This window comes from Muntiacus reevesi, chromosome 10, assembly GCF_963930625.1.
Source record: "Muntiacus reevesi chromosome 10, mMunRee1.1, whole genome shotgun sequence".
Lineage (NCBI taxonomy): Eukaryota > Metazoa > Chordata > Mammalia > Artiodactyla > Cervidae > Muntiacus > Muntiacus reevesi.
Window position 1 is genome coordinate 9,746,505 of NC_089258.1, and position 21,215 is coordinate 9,767,719.

Below are 21,215 nucleotides of genomic sequence, written 5' to 3' on the forward strand. Positions count from 1 at the left end.
GGAGATCTTTAGGTTGCATACTGTGAGGAAGGTGAACCCCTTCCTCACTTGAGAGGGTAACAGGCAGGAAGGCCAGGGGTCTCCAAATGGAGGAAAGAGGCTGCAAGTGCCAGACATTTTTATCTCTCTTAAGCAGCAGGAAAAAACAAACCAGAGATAGGTTTTTCCTTCTCTATACAAATTTAAAAGGAAGTTTCTCTTAACATGCTGTGTTGCCATGACACCTGGTCTCACCTAAAGCTAACTACTCTCAAACCTTGAGTTAACCAATGCATTTCTTTTTCTTATGGAAATGTTGTCTTAAGCTATGTTAGTGTACCCCAGACTCTATCTTCAAGTTGGTTCAGCCAAATGGCCTAACTTACTTACTCAGATATTGTTCCCTAATCTATGTAAATGAAACTATTTGTTGGTATTCTGCCCTTCTACAAGATTCAAGTCAATCGTTGTATGGCCAGGGATGAATTATCTGGTGCCATTCTAAATTTTATGACACTCCTTTCTTTTCATTAACAGACTGTGAGTGACTATACAACATTCAGCTAAAGACTAGGAGGGGGTACTCCTTTGCCCCCTTCTGATGCCTGTGTCAGAAGCTTTCTCTATCTCCTTTATACTTTAATAAAACTTTATTACACAAAAACTCTGAGCGATCCAGCCTCGTCTCTGGCCCCGGATTGAATTCATCTCCTCCGGAGGCCAAGAATCCCGGCGTCTTATTGTTCAGCAACAACCTTTCACACTGTCCCCTGCAAAATATTCAGTAAAATCTACATCGCTAACCAAAGTATTTGTGACACAAATTGTTTATAACAACCTGAAGATCTGCCAGCCTCTAAGTCAAGTCTGGTGCTGGACAAAAACCACGTGAACCTTGAAGGCAGAGAAGAAAGCTGAAATCTGGCTTACATGTCGATGATGCTTTACCTCACTTAATAAACCAAGGCAATGTAAATTAAAATAATAAACCATTTTACCTATAAAGTTGGTAACAACTTTTTATAGTGTAATAGGCAAGCATTCAATGAGACAGACTTTTTTTTTAAACCTTTTGAGTACGCCTCATGGCTGCCCCACTTGACTTGTATGATCTTAGTTCCCCCACCAGGGATCAAACCCATGTCCCCTGCATTGGCAGTGAGTGGTCTTAACCACTGAACCACCAGGGAAGTCCCCAAGACAGATTTTTATACACAATCCCACCTCTTGGCATCTCTCCAAAGAAAATAAAAATATAAATAAAGAATCATGTAGAAGGATATTCATTATGGTATTATGTGTAACAGCAAAAACTTTGAAAGTTACGTGTATGTTCAATGAAAGGTATCCCTAAATTAACAATAGTATATTTATAAAAGAGAACATTATGTACATATCGAAATTCAATTTTACAAGAATTTGATAAAGGAAAATGCCTACAAATTAGGCATATGAAGTACTATCTAGTGTTCTCATCTGAAGAATTGGAATAGAAGTCATCCCTACTTCATAGAGTTGTTGTGAAATTTGAAAAGTGGAACTAATTGTAAAGCAAGGACTTGAAAATTATTAGGTACTTAGAATGATGGTGGCATTTTTCTCAAACTTGTTCAGGGGAGAAACACACATACACACACGCATATATATATATATATATATATATATATATATATATATATATATATATATAAAAGCAAAAAAAATAGTTAAAATGTTCAACAAAGTTCATCAAAACAACCATCATTAAAACTGAGTTAAAGGTCATTTATAATTTAATCAACTAGGGTCTTGATTCAATGAATAAAACCCAATTCTGGAATACTTAAGAAAAAAAAAAGACTTTATTGAAAAGTGTATCATTAAAATGCTTTATGTTACAAGTAGTGGCAATGCCAAGTCACATCTTGACTAAGAAAATATATTTCAGTTCATATAACTTGAAATGAAATATGAAAAATCAGTCTTAGAATTGGTAAAATAGAACATACTCCTACATATTCATGAGTTTATCTGAAGGGGCCTCTATTCTGTGGCATTATTTATTATTTCTGCACCAGTACCGTACTGCTTTAATTACTATAGCTTTGCCCTATATTTTACTGATAGGGCAAGCCGTTCCTCCTTATTCTATTTTTTGACTATTCTTGGCATTTTTCCTCCAGAAGAACTTTTGAATCAGTCTGACAATTTCCAGAAGAAAGTTCCATTGAGATTTTTTAATTGGAATTGCAATTTAATTTTAAAAACCTATAACTTTACTTTTATAAACATAGAGGACAAATTTTTAAATGTAAAAATTTCATGGCTTTTTAGGAAAAAGATAAAATGCTTCTCATGATAAAGTCTACTCTTCTTGACATGATATACTTTTTCATTTGTCCTTTAGAATGTCTCACATTCTAGATTTGGCCGTTACATCTTTGTGCTGCCATTAAACAGGTTCCTCTCTTTCCTACATTTTCTGTAAACTACATTTCCTGTAGATCTAGATTCTTGATTAGATTCAGGCTCAATTTTTCTGGCAAGAATAATTCATAGACAGGGTTGTGTACTTCCCTATTCAACACACCAGGAAGCATATAATGTCTGAGTGTCCCACTTCTGGTGATGTTAAGATTACTAGTAAATTCAGGTGCTTTCAGCCTAATCCATCCATTTAAAATTTCCCCATCAACATTTTACCTAACGGTTTTAACAACCATTGATGATTATTTTACAGATCCATTATTAGGAATTCATTAGGAATTCCAAAATGGTAATGTTCTAACTCTAATATTCTTTTTTGCATTTATTAGCTAGAATTGTTCTATAAAGAAGTTTCCCTCTATCAAATTATCCTAAAATGCAGTTAGTAGAGGACCTATGCTTGATTTTTTTTCTCTTCTATTTATCAATTTTGAGAATAATGAATTGATCCCTACCAAACTCCAAAGTTGACCAACAGGGTTTCTTTTTTTGGATTGGGTAGGAGTGATTATGAACTCATAGAATTTTATACTTTCTATTTGCTTTCCAAATACCATTTTCACCCTTCAAAGTATTTCTAGACTTCTTATTAAGAACCACTGTGACTTACTGTTTCTTTTCATTTTAATCCAGGCTTCATGAATGGTGTCAAGTTTTAATCATTGAATTCCATTCCTACAACCAAAGAATACTGATTAATTCATATGCCAACCAACCCTCAGTCTTCCTGAGAATGTTGAAATAGAAATGGCAAGGGAAGGGAGAGTTATTAGATTTTTCCCAACTTCATTAGGAAATTCAGTCAGTTCTTTCCTTAGGCCAACTCAGAATTTAAGACTTATTTGTTTCCTAGCTCTTCAATGGTTCCCAAATTGAAATGATCCCCACCTGGTGAAGAATTCTGATTACACAAAGGTATAGAAGACAAAGTTGTTTGGACTGCCTACCATCCCCTTTCCTTTCGATAAGCAGACCTCATCTACTTATTCAAGAACTACCCCTATTCCTTGGCTCAAATGGTAAAGAATCCGCTTGCAGTACAGGAGACCCAGGGTTCGAGAAGGTTATGGAAACCCACTCCAGTATTCTTGCTTGGAGAATCCCATGGACAGAGGAGCCTGGCAGTTACAGTCCAAAGGGTTGCACAGAGTCAGACATGACAGAAGTACACATGTACACATGTACCCCTGCAAATTCATTGGAAGGACTGATGCTGAAGCTGAAACTTCAATTCTTTGGCCACCTGATTGGAAGAACTGACTCATTACAAAAGACCCTGATGCTGGGAAAGATTGAAGGTGGGAGGAGAAGGGGATGACAGAGGATGAGTTGGTTGGATGGCATCACTGACTCTATGAACATGAATTTAAGTAAGCTTCAGGAGTTGGTAATGGACAGGGAAGCCTGGTGTGCTGCAATCCATGAGCTTACAAAGAGTCAGACATGACTGAGTGAACTCAACTCAACTGAGTGTACCCCTGATCCACCTGCCAGGCCAGCCAATCACTTGGCTCTTACCCCAGGCCCCAGGCAGGGGACCTGGGACTCAAGCCAGGCTAATTAGCCAAGCTACAGATTTTTTTGCATGGACTACTGGCAAAGATTTGCACTCTGTTGCCTGTAATCACTAGCTATTAGAGTCATCTCTTCCAACAGAGCAAAAATGTATAATCTTTGTGCATTTTAATCCATTGATCGCAACTGGGCATTGCTAAGACAAGCTCTTTCCCTGAATTTATCTTTTTTAAAAAATCATTACATATCCTTTTTCATTAAACTAGTTTGAGTCTGTTTTTTTTTTCACTCAAAACTAAAACATCTTTAACGCAATGGGAGAAATCAAAACAGAAAGGAAAAGAAGGAAAAGAAAATAAAAAGGAAAAGAAAGGATATAGTGAATGGGGAAAAAGAGAAACTTAGATGAATGCCACTATAATAAATTCTCCAAACTTCCAATTGCTTTACTCAGTGAGTCTTATACCTAAAAGGAATCATAAAAATTACTTAGCCCCATTATGTTTTATTAATTTCTTACTTTATATTTGATATCCCTAAGTTAGACAAAAATTACTTTGCAATATTATCTATTCATGCTCGTATTAGGGTCCTCCAGAGAAACAGAGCCAATATGATATATATAGAGAGATAGATGTAGATCGAACTTTAGACCTATAATCTATATCTGTCTGTACATCCATCCATCCAACCATTCATCCATCCATTTATCTATCTATCTAGAGAGAAAGATGTATTTTAAGGAGTAGGCTCATGTGATTGTGACGGAGAAGGCAATGGCACCCCACTCCAGTACTCTTGCCTGGAAAATCCCATGGATGGAGGAGCCTGGTAGGCTGCAGTCCATGGGGTCACGAAGAGTCAGACACGACTGAGCGACTTCACTTTCACTTTTCACTTTCATGCGTTGGAGAAGGAAACGGCAACCCACTCCAGTGTTCTTGCCTGGAGAATCCCAGGGACGAGGGAGCCTGGTGGGCTGCCGTCTATGGGGTCGCACGGAGTTGGACATGACTGAAGCGACTTAGCAGCAGCAGCAGCAGCACGTGATTGTGGGGGCTATCAGGTCTGAAATCCATAGGGCAGACTAGCAAATTGGAACTTCAGATGAGTTGATGTCTTGAGTCTAAAATCTTCAGGGCAGAGCAGCAAGTGGAAAACTCAGACAGGGTTTCTATGTTTTAGCCTTGAGGCAGAATTGTTCCTTCTTCTGGAAAGCTCAGTCTTTGCCCTGAAGGCCTTCAACTGATTGGTTGAAGCCCCCGCATTGTGGCATGTAATTGCTTTACTCATCTATTGCTTATAAATATTAATCATATTTGAAAAACATCTTCACAGCAACATCTAGACTAATGTTTGACCAAACAACTGGGCACCCTTGCCTAGTCAAACTGACATAAAATTAACCACCAAAGTGTTGTCCTACCTCAACTGGTAAATAACTAGAGACATGTATATATTTTATAAAATGATACAAAAAGAAAATTAGAACCAGAGCCAGAGACTCAGACTATCCTCTGCCTATGTAAATTAAATAGGCATAAAGATTTTAACTGATTTGTTCAAAAGCTGATGATAGAATCAAGACAATGAGCATATGATGATTCTCTGTAGGACAGCCTAGACCCTTGGATCTTAACACTAGGATCTTAGCACTATACTGTGGAGAACTCACAATTCTGGACTTCCTTACTTTGAGGGTGATTACCTCCCATGGTTTGAGAGCAAATAAAAATATTACCTACGCCATGACAGCCTTTTTTGTTCCCAGTGAACACACAGTACAAGCACAAGAAAGGGCAGATGATGAAAATGTTGAATTTTGGCTGAGCCCTGTTCTTTTGAAATGACAATAAGAAATTCCCCCAACTTTGTTTTCTGAAACCCCCTACCCTTTTGTGTTCTGGGAAACAGTATACCCAACAGAATAACCCTTCTTAATGTGACTTAGATAGGACTGACAACTCTTTCTCATGTCTCCTTCGTTGACTTGTGATTGTGATAAGACCAAATATAGATCTTTCCCCTTTCGCCTAAATCTGCTGACAAGGCCAGACACAAACTCTCCAATTTCTCCTTGTCTCATGAATGATTAGCTGAGATTAGAACTGTTGGTCTGCCTCAAATTAGCTAGACACAAAAGTAAACAGTTCCTGTTCAGCCAACTTACTGAGATGCCGCATGACTGCAAAAAACTGCCTATTAATCCCTCACTTGTAACTTGTGTACTCCACCCCATAAAACAGTAGGGTAATACCACCTGCCAAGAAGATCTAATCTTGGTATCTGGGGGGCTCTCCGTACTGTAATTAACTGGATGAGATCAATTTCCTTACTTGTTCAGGTTTTGTCTTTGGCAATAACATCCATCAAAGGGCTGAGAATTTAAAAAAAAAGAATTTTTTTTTTTTTTTAAAGAAGAGGGACTTCCCTGGTGGTCCAGCAGTTAAGACTCTGTGCTCCCAATGCAGGGGACCCAGGTTTGATCCCTAGTCAGGGAACTAGATCCCACATGCCATATGAGACCAGGCAACCAAATAAATAAGAAGAAAAAAGGAAAAAAGGGGTCTAGATACATGGGGAGACAGTTGGGTCATAGAGTTACAAGGAAGGGGAAGGTGTAGTTGCCTCAGATCACATACTGTGGCTCATTAAACCTGTACCTCCTCAACCGAATTATTAAACCACTACCCATTCAGCTTCAGAGGACCAGTGAAGGAGTTCCTTAACTGCTTTGTGGATTGAAATGAATGAAATCTATTAATTTCTTTAGTGCTAATCAGGGGAAAGTTAAAGGTTGAGGAAGGAACGAAAGTAGCCCCTGACACAAGCTGGCCTGGCATTCACAGCTATGCCAGGGCATTCTCCTGTATGTATGTGTGTGTACATATAATACACACACACACACAATCTCAGGACACCTTAAAGTGAACCAAAATAAGGCCACATGTTAGTTTGCCCTAGGCCACTGTGCCACACACACAGTACCAAACATCCTGCTATCTTGGTTCAAATGAGTGATTGCAGCTTCTTAACCAGCTTTTCCTTGCTCTAGTCTGCCCTCCTTAGAGGTAAGATTTGAGACAGCCAAAGGCAGAGCTGTTAGAGCCTTCCTGTCAACTCTTGCACTCTTTAACTTCGTATCTTCTTCAATCCTGTTGCCCAGAATGCAGACTTCTTACATCATGAGTCCAGGCTACACTCAGCGGCACAAGAGAAGACAGCTGTGTCTTGGACATCGAAGAGCACCATAGAGTCTTGAACTGCCTTCCCTGTCTCTTACATGATGAAGTAAATGCGGAAAGCAGGAAGGCTAGAGCTGGCTGAACCTGGAGGAAGGAAGAAGGGGAGGAAAGTGGGGAGGAAGGAGAAAAGGGGAAAGACAGGAAAGGAAGAAATGGGTACAGGGTGGGCGGAAGAAGGAAAGGAGTCGGAAGGGACAGGATGAGGAGTTGGATTAGTCCCAAGGTCTAAGCAACTCTTTTGCTTGTTCCTACAGCCTTAAAAGAGTGGGTTACATTGGAAATTATTAACTATGATACTTTCTACACAACACTAATTCAAAATGATGGCAATAATGAGGTGCTGTGTTCATCATCTCAGAAATGAAAGCCAGAGCCAAGTTTGACTGAAGCAGGGCAGGGCCAGGAGGGCTCTGACTCCACACAGTGGTTACTACAGCTTCAGGGATCACGTTTAGACAGAATGTTGCTCAGGGGAAGAAAAGGGATCTCCTTCCATGGCCCTTTCTTAAAAGTGGAGAAACCCTTTGCCGTAAGCCTCCCTGCAGACTTGCCCTTTAGTGTACTAGCCAGAGCTAGATTATATATCCATTACTAGAGCAATCACAGAGAACAGGATTACCATGAATAATAAACCATTCATATTAACTTGGGTCCACCTCCAGAACTAGGGACGAGATCATCTTCCCCTTAGTCACATAGGGGAGAGGTAGATACAGGACCACTACTTCTGGGGGTGCGAGCTTTTTAACTCAGCCACAAAAAGGAACAAAATTGTCCCATTTGCAGAGACATGAATGGACCTAGAGACTGTTATACATGGTGAAGTGAGTCAGAAAGAGGTGATAAATATTGTATATTAACACATATATGTGGAGTCTAGAAAAATGGTACAGATGGGCCTATCAGAAAAACGGAAACAGAGACACAGATGTAAAGAACAAATGTATGGACACCAAGGTGGGAAGGAGTGGGATAAACTGGGAGATTGAGGTTGATGTGTATATGCTACTATGTATAAAATAGATAACCAATGAGAACTTATTGTATAGCCAGGGAACTCTACTCAGGGCTCTGTGGTGACCTAAAAGGGAAGGAAATTCAAACAGGGAATATATGTAAACATATGGATGATTCACTTTGCTGTACAATAGAAACTAACACAGCATTGTAAAGCAACTACACGCCAATAAAAATTAAAAAAAAAAAAAAAAAAGTGCAGTATAGGACTCCAGGGTGTCCCGTTCACATTCCCACTCATTGTCATTTGTAAAGTTACTCTGACAAGTTTCCAGCAGATGGCAGTAAAGTGCTTGGAGAAAGGACAGCTTTCCCTAATGTACACACAGTGAGGTGACGAGGTAGATAATAAACAAAAATCGAGATTATGTTAGAGGAAGGGCTTCCCTGGTGCATCAGACGGTAAAGAATTCCCCTGCAGTGTGGGAGACCTGGGTTTGATTCCTGAGTTGGGAAGACCCCCTGGAGGAGGGCATGGCAACCCACTCCAGTATTCTTGCCTGGAGAATCCCATGGAAAGAGGAGCCTGGTGGGCTATAGTCCATGGGGTCACAAAGAACAGGACACAACTGAGTGACTAAGCACATTAGACAAAAGTGGTGGTGAAGCTGAGAGATGAGAGTCCTACAACACAGATAATCAAATGCAATGTAAACTTTAAAAAAATATATGTGGCAAATTCTATTTAATGAAACAATTCATTCTATATTTAAGAAATGTTTAAAAAATCTTTATTCAAAAAATTCCAATGTATTTACTCTGAAGAAAAAAAGATATCCTAAATTGAAAATCATTATGCTTATCAACAAAAAGTTTTTAAATATCTGTCAAGACTGATTTCTACAAGAGTGGCAGCATTCAATACAGCAAAGACCCTACTCTCTCTCATATCAAATGATTATGGTACACAGAAAATTACTATACTGTGAAAAAAGATACCGATTGGATGGATGAAATATTATCACTAAAGATCATTATAAGGCATGATTAATTTTAAGAAATCTGAGATCTAAAGAAAGCATTAAATTTTCTTCATTATTTCTCTCATGTATCTACAGAAAAAGAAAATATAGTCAAAACTAAACAAGTAAACAAAGGATAAAATTGGGAATACAGGGTGATACGTCAGGAAAATATTTTAAGAGTCTGGCTAATCCATTTTCTTATTGCTGTAACCTCTACCACCTTCTCTTAATATCAAAGCAGAATTGTATAAATAATTATGATATAAAAATGCAAGGCATTTTCTTAGGATCAGTTTACACTATGGGTCAATAATATATGCAACGTGTACGATGAAATGGAACTCCTTTCATATCCTCCCTGTGATCACGGGCATAGTCCCATAAGTAGTAATCCAGGAGAATGGAATTGATCTCGCCAGTAGTTTCTTCACCCTTTTTTTCAATAAGCTCCAGAAGACAATCCCGGATCAGCTCGACACACCAAACTGAGCACCCTCTGATTTCCACCTCTTGCCTAGTCCCATAAAAAAGCATTTCTCCTGCAAGGAGGAAAAAGAAAAATAAGCACAATAGTCAATGAAATAAAATGTATTCAAAACTTGACTGTAGGACAAAATGCAGTATTTAAATAGTATTCATTTTAAAATTGTAAATCTCAGACTTTATTTATTTTTGGTAATTTAAACCATTTCTAAACTCTGGCATTAATTCAAAATTGCAAGTTAAGTTCCACAAGGACAGGGATCGTGTCTGACTTGATTGTCTCAATATTCATAAGACCTGGCATAGCACCTTGCATATACTAGCTCCCCAATAAATACCTGCTAATTGAATATGGGTGAGCCATATATTTTAAAGTACAACAGCAAGATTATTAAATTATTTAAAAGAGGGGATTTAAAATTTGGGTTTGATGTAGAAGAAAAAAAAATCACTACAAAATTTGGAGGACTCCTATGGGACCAAATAAACAGCACCTCCCTTACCCTTGAGAATTGAATGCTGCCTTGGGGACACTCTAGATACATCAAGAAAAATCTAGGAGATCAAAATTCTTAGCTTGAGCAAGGAAAACCATGCTTGTTCTTTGGAGTCAGAATCCTTTTGTCAGCTCTGCCTGAATACAGAGCCGCTAGCTCCTATAGGAACTGCAGTCTCCAGAGTATATCTGATCCTGCAAGGTGGACACCGGCAGTGCTTTGCCAGGGAGACTAGAGTTGGGCTCAGCAACTCAACTGTCTATAAAGATGAGGCAGACAGAGTAAGTAGATGCAGCAGCTGGATGCAAAATTAGAGAGCATGTGCTGCCCCATGTCAAGGTAGACAGACCCCAAAGTTTGAGCATTTTTCTTCTCTTGGAAATCAGAAAACTGAATTTCATGTGAAATCTAATTGTCAAGTGCTGATAACTAATTAAAAATTGCTTAAAACACTGTTGAAGCTGAACAAAACACATCTGCAAGCTATATTTGGCCTCTGACCACCAATCGGTACTCTTGCACAGAGCTTCACAGTAGCTGAGAAGCCCTGTGGTCCCCTGAGACCTGGGGACATGCCCTAGCTCCACTGGTTCCACTCTGTCACTTGGTATCTTAAATAGTGTTACTTGTGTCCCTTCCATATGTCGATCTCTGATCCTTGAGGCAGGTGGAGGAACAGACACTGGCTGAGCATTTGAGTTAAGCCTTTTTGGATGTGTAGGATTTGAACTGAATAAAAGAAAATTTGGGTGGGGGAAACCAGGCAAGAAAGTGTTTATAAAGATAAGAATGTGTATTGCATACACCAAAAAAAAAAAAAGAAAAGAAAAGGTCAACTGAATATGGCTGTATGTAGAAGAAGCACTGACTGCTAAAGGTTGTCCCTTTAAAGGTATTCAACAATTAACGATCCCAGACATGAGTATTATGACATAAAACAGCTTGCTATTTTTCAAATGAGGAAATGGGCAAAATGGATTGCCCAAGGCTGCATAAAAAATCTGGTAGAAGCAACCATAGGAATAATGGTACCTTTATATTCTGTGTTATTCTTATTTTGGGTGATTGAAATCTATTTCATGGGAGAAAATTACTCAATCATAAAAACAATTTCTTTTAAAAATAAAGAAAAAAGTAGCTGAAAATATTGCCCCTAAAAGAGAAATTAACATGAAAATTGTACAATATAATTATTTTCCTTATGCAAAGGAATATTTAAAAAGTGGAAAGTTACTTTTCTACAAACACAATTATCTATACTCATTATAAGACTTTCACTCTTGAGAATGAATATTCAAACTCAATAATGGCAAATAAATAAGCCTAGAAAAGTCAGTGACTTGTGCAAGATAAACCAGAGGCAGACCTTGGAGCCTCCTCACTCAAAATTCAGTACATATTATTTATCTTTCAGCCCACTTTCTATTTCACAGTGTAGTGTGCTCTTAAGCTTAATTAATAACACTGTCTTAGTGTTGCACACCTTCATATCATGTGACATAAATTTAGGTGTCATTTTAATACAAGAGTCTGAAATGATGATGTCCAGATAGTGTGATTTCCAGCAATAACCATATTCCACAGTGTAAAAAAAAAAAACCAATTTTCTCTATAATTTAATTGCCCTTACATTCTTTACAATAATAGCCTTTAACAATAATAGTGTTTTTTTTTAAGGGAAGACCTTTTGTGAAAGAAATGACAAAGACTGAACAATTCACAGTACAACAGAGAATGTCTTAATTAAGCTAGCAAACCTGTGAGAAGCTTCTCCAGGAGTTCATCGGAGTATTTCAGGGCTCCCAGGTAAACAAGAACCTGCGGCAATCGATAGTCGGCAAACATGGTGATACTGGAGATGTCCTCAAAGCAGCCATCTCCCTTCCCCTCTAATACACTCCACGTATCTGCCACCAGGATTTGGGCCCTTTTGTAAAAAGAAATTCTTTTCCCCTGATGAATGAAGAGAATATGAATGTTACCTGGGTATCTGAAAGCTTTATGTATACTATTAAAAAAAGGTACACATCGAAAACATTTTTTCAAGGGTAAATAATCTTACTCTTTGGTAAGAATTTATAGACCTTTTATAGAAAAAAAAAGGGAGTCTATACATACTAAATTATCTCTCTCACTCCAGGTTTACTTCCTTTATTTTTCAAAGCACATAAAATACAATTCATGCCATCATGGTACTACTTAGTGTTGTTTATCAATGACATTACTTCATATACATATTTCTGTGCCACTGTAATTTATCTGCTTACTATGTTTAAGGGCTGGACAGCATTTCTTTAGAAAGTTTCTTAAAAATATATATATATGCTTTTCTGACTGCAACATAATTCATGTTAATTATATAAAATATAGAAGCATATGGAAGAAAAAATAATCATCCCTGAACTCACTTTTGGAAGAGAATTACAATATACATTTTTTAACTGTTTCCTTTCAGAAAAAATGATTAACGTATTTCAGAGATAAAGACACAACTGATCAACAGCTGCTGCTGCTGCTGCTAAGTCGCTTCAGTCGTGTCCGACCCTGTGCGACCCCACAGAAGGCAGCCCACCAGGCTCCCCCGTCCCTGGGATTCTCCAGGTAAGAACTCCAGGAGTGGGTTGCCATTTCCTTCTCCAATGTGTGCAAGTGAAAAGTAAAAGTGAAGTCACTTAGTCGTGTCCGACTCTTAGCGACCCCATGGACTGCAGCCTACCAGGCTCCTCCATCCATGGGATTTTTCAGGCAAGAGTACTGGAGTGGGGTCCCATTGCCTTCTCCGGATCAACAGCTAGAATTTATCAAGTCAACCATTTTTGGAAACGGTCCAAGTCAAAATTTAAGTCCATATAAAAAAATAAGCTACCAATTATACATAGCAGAAACAAATTTAACCAAGCATTATAAGACAACGCGTCATAATTTAACTCAAAAATTCTCTATAAACTACAAATGCTCATTAGCACTGACTGTGGAAAAACATAATTACAATCTACACCTAGTCTTAATACCAAGGTTAATGACCTCAAATCATCTCTTATAACTGTGAGTCTGCTAACTGTGAATAAGTATCACTGGCTTCCAAAACACATTCTGACCACCTTGGAGAATGTTTAAATAAGTAAATGACATAAAGAAGCAAATAAAAAATGAAGTTAAATTCTTCAAGGACAGACTCCATATAAAAATTCTTTAAGATGATAATGTAGATTTCTTTATTTATTAAAAAAACTCTATTAAAACTACTTATTTTAAAAATATTGCTATACTATCCTAATGAGAAATAACTTAATACTGTTTAACCTTAAAGAATACCCCCTGCAATCAATCCAGACATACTTTTTATAAGTAAACTAAGTTTTCCATCTTTTTTTAAACTAAATTTTCTAAAGCCACCACTAAGAAACTGAGTATATTGTTTTCTAGGGCAAACACATACACTCATTTTTTGGTGTAAAGTCTGTAAATTACATTGAGTGATAGGGGAAGAAATCACCACTAAGAAATACTTCTGTATCATCTGGGAATAATTCATATTCCCAAACCTACCAAAATATGACAACCTGGCAATTGTTCCTTTATGGATTCTGGACTTGTAGATGGTAACTAGATTTTTAATTCAAGTCAACTTTATTGAACAGCAAGCATAAAACTTAATTCACAAAATAAAACTGCTCCAAAAAGAAGTATTAACCATAATATGCATTATAATAGAAGCTACTGTTTCCTACTTTTAACAAGATTCATAGAGCAAGGGCTTCCCAGGTGGCACTAGTGGTAAAGAACCCTCCTGCGAATTCAGGAGACATAAGAGATATGGGTTCAATCCCTGGGTTAGGAGGATCCCCTGGAGGACAGCACAATGTCTGGAGATTCCCATGGACAGAGAAGCCTGGCAGGCTATAGTCTATAGGATTGCAAAGAGCTGGACATGACTGAAGCGACTTAACACGCATGCATGCATAGACCAAACAGGAAAAATCGAGGAGCCAGACTTATATAGCAAAATCAGTGCCAGCATCTAACGAAACACAAATTGTCACATCATGAGCACTGTTTCCATGGTGGCCAACTAGCATATCATGAAGGTTAGATTATAATATCCTAAAATGAAAACAAAAACAAATTCAAGTGAAGAATCTAAAAATAAACTCAAATCACCTACAAAGCATTTTTTAACAAGCTAATATGGTTTTTAGTTGTCAAATAATTTTAGTAACCAAATCTACATCTCCAAAATATTAACTGATATCACTGAAAATACTAAGAAATCCTCTAGTAACAATTCCCTATATGTTCCATAGGGCTTCCCTGTTGGCTCAGATGGTAAAGAATCCTCCTGCAAGGTGCAAGAGCTGGGTTCAATCCCTGGGTCGGGAAGATTCCCTGGAGGAGGGCACGGCAACCCACTCCAGTATTCTTGCCTGGAAAATTCCCATGGACAGAGGAGCCTGGTGGGCCACAGCCCATGGGGTCACAAAGAGTCAGACACGACTGAGCGACTAGGCACACAGCACACATGTTCCATAATACTGCTTTGCAAATAAAATATTCTCAAAACAGTGCCTTTATAAAGTAATAATCAATGTAACACACTATAACCATGAGTTGATTTTCTGCAACAAACTTATCAGGAACAAACTAGAAAGGTCGAGGATTACAAATGCTTAAGAATAACATAACATGTTATCAATTATGCTTAGTCACTCAGTCCTGTCTGACTTTTTGCGACCCCATGGACTGTTGCCCACCAGGCTCCTCTGTCCATGAGGATTCTCCAGGCAAGAATACTGGAGCAGGTTGCCATGCCTTCCTCCAGGGGATCTTCCCAACCCAGGGATCGAAGCCAGGTTTCCCAAATTGCAGGCGGATTCTGAATCACCAGGGGAGAAAAGCTCAAGCTTTTCATGTATATTTATCAGTATGTCAGCACAAAGGAAGTTGATCTGTTAATTAGGGCTTTTATAGTTACTGAATGGGCTTCCCTGGTGGCTCAGTGATAAAGAATCCACCTGCCAACACTGGAGATGCAGGTTTAATCCCTGGATTGGAAGATGCCCTGGAGAAGGAAATGGCAACCCACTCCAGTATTCCTGCCTGGAAAATCCCATGGACAGAGGAGCCTGGCGGGCTACAGTCACTGGGATTGAAAAAGACTCAGACATGACTTAACAACTAAACAATAGTTACTGAATATTCTAAATCAGAGTCAATTTAAGAGCTTTAAAATAAAGTTCTTTTACCCAGAGATCAGAATCTTTGATGGTGGTGCTTTGGAAATGAATCTGAATTCTGAAGTCTCCTGATTCTGGGGCACAGCCAGGTTGAGAAATCACTCATCTAATCTGTCTCATTTAGACAAATTCTCTAACTTCATTAACTTGTTCACAAAGTCTAAAAACAAATGATAATCTCAGTAAGTAAGTGTAACATTAAAAACAATTATAACTATTTTTATGTAACTTGCTGAAGGTTAAAAAATATAGCAAGTGATACTACTACCATATTATGAAGGAGTAGGGAAAAGGACACTCTAATATGCTACTGCTGATCGTCTTTGTTATTGTTTTCCTGGAGAAGAGTAACCACTTTTATGTATTATAAGTCTGAAAATCCTGGCCACACTCTAACTCAGTAATCTCATTATGGGGAATCCATTGTAAGGAAATAATTAAGGGTGTTAAACTGTTGTGCAATATTGCTTATTTTTACATAAAACTGGAAACAATAAGATATAAAATTTAATTTAAAAATAAAACTATATATCATAATTATTGTGGTAAAATAGTTTGGGCAAATAATTATGCTAATGTACATCAATACAGTGGAGTACTATGAAGCCATTAAGAAGGGTGGCATGGAAAAATATTGTGCTGTGAAAGAATTTTTACTGACATAGATGCTCGTAATATATTAAATTTTAAAACAGTTTACATAGCACATTTCTTCCCACAATAATAGTCACACACAGAGAGAAAAAGACCAGATTGCGAACAATGGTTACCTCTTGGCAGAATAAAGACTGCTGCTCTGTACTATCCAAAATCTGTAATTAGTTTTACTTTTGCAATTAGAAAATTTTAAAAATATGGATAGAAAGACATTTGAGGACTTCCCTGGTGGTACAGTGGATAAGAATACACCTGCCAATGCAAGGGACATGGGTTCGATCCCTGGCCTGGGAAGATTCCACGTGCCTCAGGGCAACTGAGCACAAGTGCCACAACTATGGAGCCCGTGCTCTACAGCCCACGAGCCACAACTACTGAGCCCAAAGTGGGGCAGCTACTGAAGCCCACACACCTAGAACCTGTGCTCTGCAACAAGAGACCCACCACAGTGAGAAGCCCTGCGCTACACCTAGAGAGGAGCCCCCACCTGCCACAACTAGAGAAGAGCCCAAGGACAGCAACAAAGACCCAGTGCAGCCAATAAATAACCAACTACAATTTTAAAAAATACATCTGATTTTATCACTTTCTGAATTCAGCAGCAGTACCAAAAGTTCATCAGAATTCCTTTAGACTTGGAATTGAGCAAAGTGCTTTAATCATTTGTTTATCTTTTAAATGAATATGCAGTCACAGACGTAGAAAACAAACATATGGTTACCAGGGGTGGAAGGTTGGGGTGGGGAGATCATTTGGAAGACTGGGATTGACATATACACATTACTCTATATAAAGTAGAAAACGAATAGGACCTACTGTGTAGCACAGAGAACTCTACTCAATATTCTGTAATGGGAAAAGAATCTAAAAAGGAGTGGACAAAAAAATAAATAAAAAAGAGTAGACATATGTATAACTGATTCACTTTGGTGAATTATTTATGTCACCGGAAACTAACACAAAATTGTAAATCAACTATACTCCATGAAAAATTTTTAAAATAAATAAATATGCAAAGGCAACTTAAAATTAACTAATCAAAGGATTAAGTGAGTCCTCACTTTACACTCAGTGTCATGTGAGGAATCACAGGGATTCAAGAAATATAGCACTTTGGGATAACAATAATGATAATCTTATGAAAATATAAATGAAAAATGAAAAAATGTTAGTAATACTTCTTTTAAAAAGTACTAAAATGTTTAAATTTGATTTTTGTTACATTTTGGGTATTTTTCTGTAAGAATGTATTTTAGAAATGAGTAATGATGGGAAATGGCTCAGGTACTAATTTTCATTTTAAAATGTATCAGTGTCAGACTTCCCTGGCGGTCCAGTGGTTAAGACTCTGAGTTTCAAATACAGTGGGCAGAGGTTCAATCCCCGGTAAGGGACTAAAAGCCTACATGCTGCACGGTGTGGCCAAGAAAAAAAAAATGTGTTATCAGTCTTAAAATTAATCTATATCCTGGTACAGTTTCTAATTGAACTTCTCAGCATATATAACAAATCAAAAGAAAGCACTCTGCTATAAATAAAAGAGAATTTCAGCAAACGCTTAGTAACTCAATCTTATCTACCAAAAAAAATTCACTCCTTTCTCTCACAAAAACAAAAATTCAGGATAACTGGAAAGTAAACAACTACATGATGTCCTGAATTCATTCCATCCTAGTAAGTGAGTAAGTAATTGAAAGTCGCTCAGTCGTATCCGACTCTTTGCGACCCCAAGGAGTATACACTCCATGTAATTCTCTAGGCCAGAATACTGGAGTGGGTAGCCTTTCCCTTCTCCAGGGGATCTTCCCAACCCAGGGATCGAACCCAGGTCTCCCTCACTGCAGGCAGATTCTTTACCAACTGGGCCACCATCCTAAAGTCATGTTAAATTTAATTTTAGCCCTTCTTCTATAACAACCATGTTGATTCTGGAATACACAGATTTCAAGCCACATGAGTGACAGTTTGATTTCTTTTATACACTGTTTAATATATTTAAATGGCCAGCATGATGAAATAAGGAACATGATCCAAATTTTCTGAGAAACAAGGTTGAAATGACATACTTTGAACACTAAGATAAAGCTCATAGTAACCTCTGAATTAATAAAACGGTTCCTCAGAAGAGAATGAAGTTCAACAGTGGCTTAGGGTCTGTTTCCTAGGAACTGCCTGTGTCCATCCATACGACTCTCCACAGTCACACTTAACTGGTCATCATCCATGCCAGGTCAATCAGTCCTTCTCCAGGGGTTTTAGAACTGGAAGCAAGAGAGTTCCTCCCTCTCTCCCTGGTGGCTAAAGTGATAAAATGGGAAACTCTTTTCCCGTTATAGAGTATTGAGTAGAGTTACAGAGTAGACTATTACAGAGAACTGAGTGGAGTTCTCTGTGCTATAAAGTAGGTCAGCTATCTACTTTTCTACTTCATGAAGAAAGTTGGCCTGTGGTAAGAGAAAAACAGAGTCAGCAGAAACAAAGAAGAGAGGACCGAATCCCGATGGCTTTGAGTCCCTGATCCTGGATATTTATCTCCAAATCTTGTTTTGTGTCTGTCACTTGCAATTAAAAGAATCTTAACATACATAATCAGGCATCTTTCACTTTACAGTAGAACTGAAAAGCTAGCTACTTCTTGACTAAATGACCTAAGATATTGTACATTAGCTAACCTTTCTATTTCTGAGACTTTGGTTCCAGGTCTACAAATAGGACTATAATGTTCCTTGTCCTTAGCCCTACAGAACTGTTCTGTGGATCAAATGAGAGTGTGTGCAAGCAAATACCTTGTAAATCATAAAGAGAGATTTGAACAATATTACCAGTCATTTTAGTTGTTGTGATTACAAAAGGGGAGCTTTAAAATTTCAAGTTGACATAAGTACTTATTAACTTAGTCAAGAGATTTATATATATGGTCCCTCTTAAGTTACTTTCAATTCTATTTAACAGTTAAAATACACAGTGATAACAAATTCTAAACGAATTATACAAAAACAAAATCCAGATGTATACTAGGAGAGTATACAAAATGGTCACCATTTTAAAAGTGTGCCTACTTAAATTTTTTTGTACCAAAGAGCAAATAATACTGTTAAACTACCCTGTGTATGAAAAAGAAAATACATAGTATATATATATTAGAACTCAGCAAGAAATTTTTTAAAGAGAAAATTTAGTATACATTCTGATTCTCATCCAATGAAGTAAAGATTTTGAAGTACTAAAAGGACCTCACTATCCCTAAGTGACATCATGTTAAGTCTAGTGTTTTCTTAGGTCTGAAACACTGTAAAGGACAAAAGAATAAAGGAAATACACTGATTAGAAAACATTAAGAGAAGTAATGTCTTTGAAACACTGCTTAACAATTTTGTTACTGTTCTTTGGTTTCATTAGGAAAAAATTCCAGAATTTAAATTTTTATTCTCCAAAGGAGTTCTGAAAGTAAAAGAGTTATCTATGAGAAGATAATTAAGAACTCTAAAATCTCCAGAAGGGGAGCAACTCACCTCAAACTGAGTCACATCTCTGTAAGAAGGAAAGTTTTCAACCACCAGGTGCAATAACTTCTGAGCACTTTTATCACTTTTTTGGACACAATTAAGAAAAGAGCCTCCAAACTTCTCAAGTAGAATTTTCCCGGTTTCATTGAGAATACGATGCCTCTCTTCTATCAAAGGCATGGGGACATCTGTGTCAGACCGGAGTATATGTCGAACCTCATCAAGGGTCACTGTGGCATAGTAGGAAGCACTAGTTATTGGGATCCCTAAGGAAGAAAAGCACATGCAGAGGAACAATGTCATACTTTTATATTCATTAGACCCTTGCTTTTACAACATACAATTAAAATGAAACCACTTAAGTATTACAGGAAAGAACTAAAAGTAGATGAATAATTAAAAAACCAGAAACCGATCCCTCATTCTGTATTTGCTCATCTGTACTTACTCATCCACTTCTAACAATTGTAATATTACATCAAATGTATTCTGACTGTGTAAAGTGTATGATAATATTTGTCCCTTTGCTCCTCAGATGTCATCAGAGGGGTGTTCCCTAGAAAACTGACTTTCAGTCTTAGCTGCGACAGTGGTAAGTATCAGAATCATTTCACACGGAACAAAGATTTCATGCCAGCTTCTCGTACTTTTATTTTAAGCAGAGATACCGGCAATAAATTCGGCTTATCAATACATTATTCCGTGTCCCAACCCACTCTGTGGGACCCTCCCAGTAAAATGCAATCTCAAAGCCACTGGGTCTGACCGGGAGTAGGGGTACCGACCTTCGTCCAGAGCTCTGTTGACCGCGGCGCACAGGGACCAGTACCCACTGTACGTCTTTCCCCCGAACCCCACCAGACATTTGTGCTCGTCACTCTCCGACCAGAAAGAGAAGTTGAGCGTGTCTATCACGAACACCCAGTTAACGGCGGCCTCGTCTGCGCCCCTAGGGTTCAGCTCGTGAATCGCCTTCCAGCCCCCAATGCGCAGCTCGGGCCCCGTGGCCTTGGCCAGCAGCAGCTCGGCCACCCTCCGCACGCCTCCGTGGTCAATGAACACATCTCGACTGTTCTCGGCAATGAATTTTGCAGACTCCCTGGGAGTCAGAAGCCCGTCCATCCCGCACTTCTCCTGTGGGACTGGAACCGACACTTTTGCCGGCGGGCTGGCCAAACGCCCTTCCCTCTCTAGCAGGGACAAAGGCCAGGGTCCCCTACGACTTTCCCTCCCTTCCCACCGCGGGTTCGTTGCCCTAACAGGCTCCCGTCCTCTCAGAGAGGATAAGAGAACCGACAGTGTCCAATCCCCTTACGGCCCCGCGCGCACCACTGGGGCACAGCGAAAACCAGCCCGAGGCCGCAGGCACTTCCGGGAGGGTGGCCCCGCCCACTCGGGCCCGGGCACGCGCCCGAGACCCGCTTCCGGTTCTGAAGGTCCGGAAACCGCCTCGAAGCGTCGGTCGCGCGCCTGCTGGGAGTTGCCCAACCTGAGACCTGAGGGCTTGCTCAGCTGTTTTGCCCGTGCACCCACCCTCCCCCGGGCAGGTGGGCCTGCGAGACGCAGTGGCCCGAGTTTCAACGACTCCAACCAGTGTACTGTGTTGCTCCCAGTCGGCTTCTGCGTTTCTCCTGTCTACTGAGGGCGAAGT

The 21,215-nt window shown here is 38.8% G+C and overlaps 1 protein-coding gene across 1 annotated transcript; it reads right to left on the reverse strand.

Moving 5' to 3' along the window:
• Window positions 1-8,946: 8,946 nt before the first annotated feature.
• QNG1 (Q-nucleotide N-glycosylase 1) lies at window positions 8,947-20,911 on the reverse strand. Its single transcript, XM_065946703.1, has 4 exons — window positions 20,350-20,911; window positions 19,571-19,830; window positions 11,925-12,120; window positions 8,947-9,726 (listed from the first exon to the last, which is right to left on the reverse strand). The coding sequence occupies exons 1-4, from the start codon at window positions 20,684-20,686 to the stop codon at window positions 9,494-9,496; spliced, it is 1,026 nt and encodes a 341-aa protein (XP_065802775.1). The 5' UTR covers window positions 20,687-20,911; the 3' UTR covers window positions 8,947-9,493.
• Window positions 20,912-21,215: the final 304 nt, after the last annotated feature.

Bases quoted from the DNA above. Each gene is read 5' to 3' on its own strand.
- QNG1 (XM_065946703.1), bottom strand. From the start codon at position 20,686: ATGGACGGGCTTCTGACTCCCAGGGAGTCTGCAAAATTCATTGCCGAG. The intron at 19,831-20,349 runs GTCGGTACCCCT...TTTCTTCCTTAG, and splicing joins CAACAGAGCTCTGGACGAAG to GGATCCCAATAACTAGTGCT. The intron at 9,727-11,924 runs GTTTGCTAGCTT...TCCTCCTTGCAG, and splicing joins CCTGGAGAAGCTTCTCACAG to GAGAAATGCTTTTTTATGGG.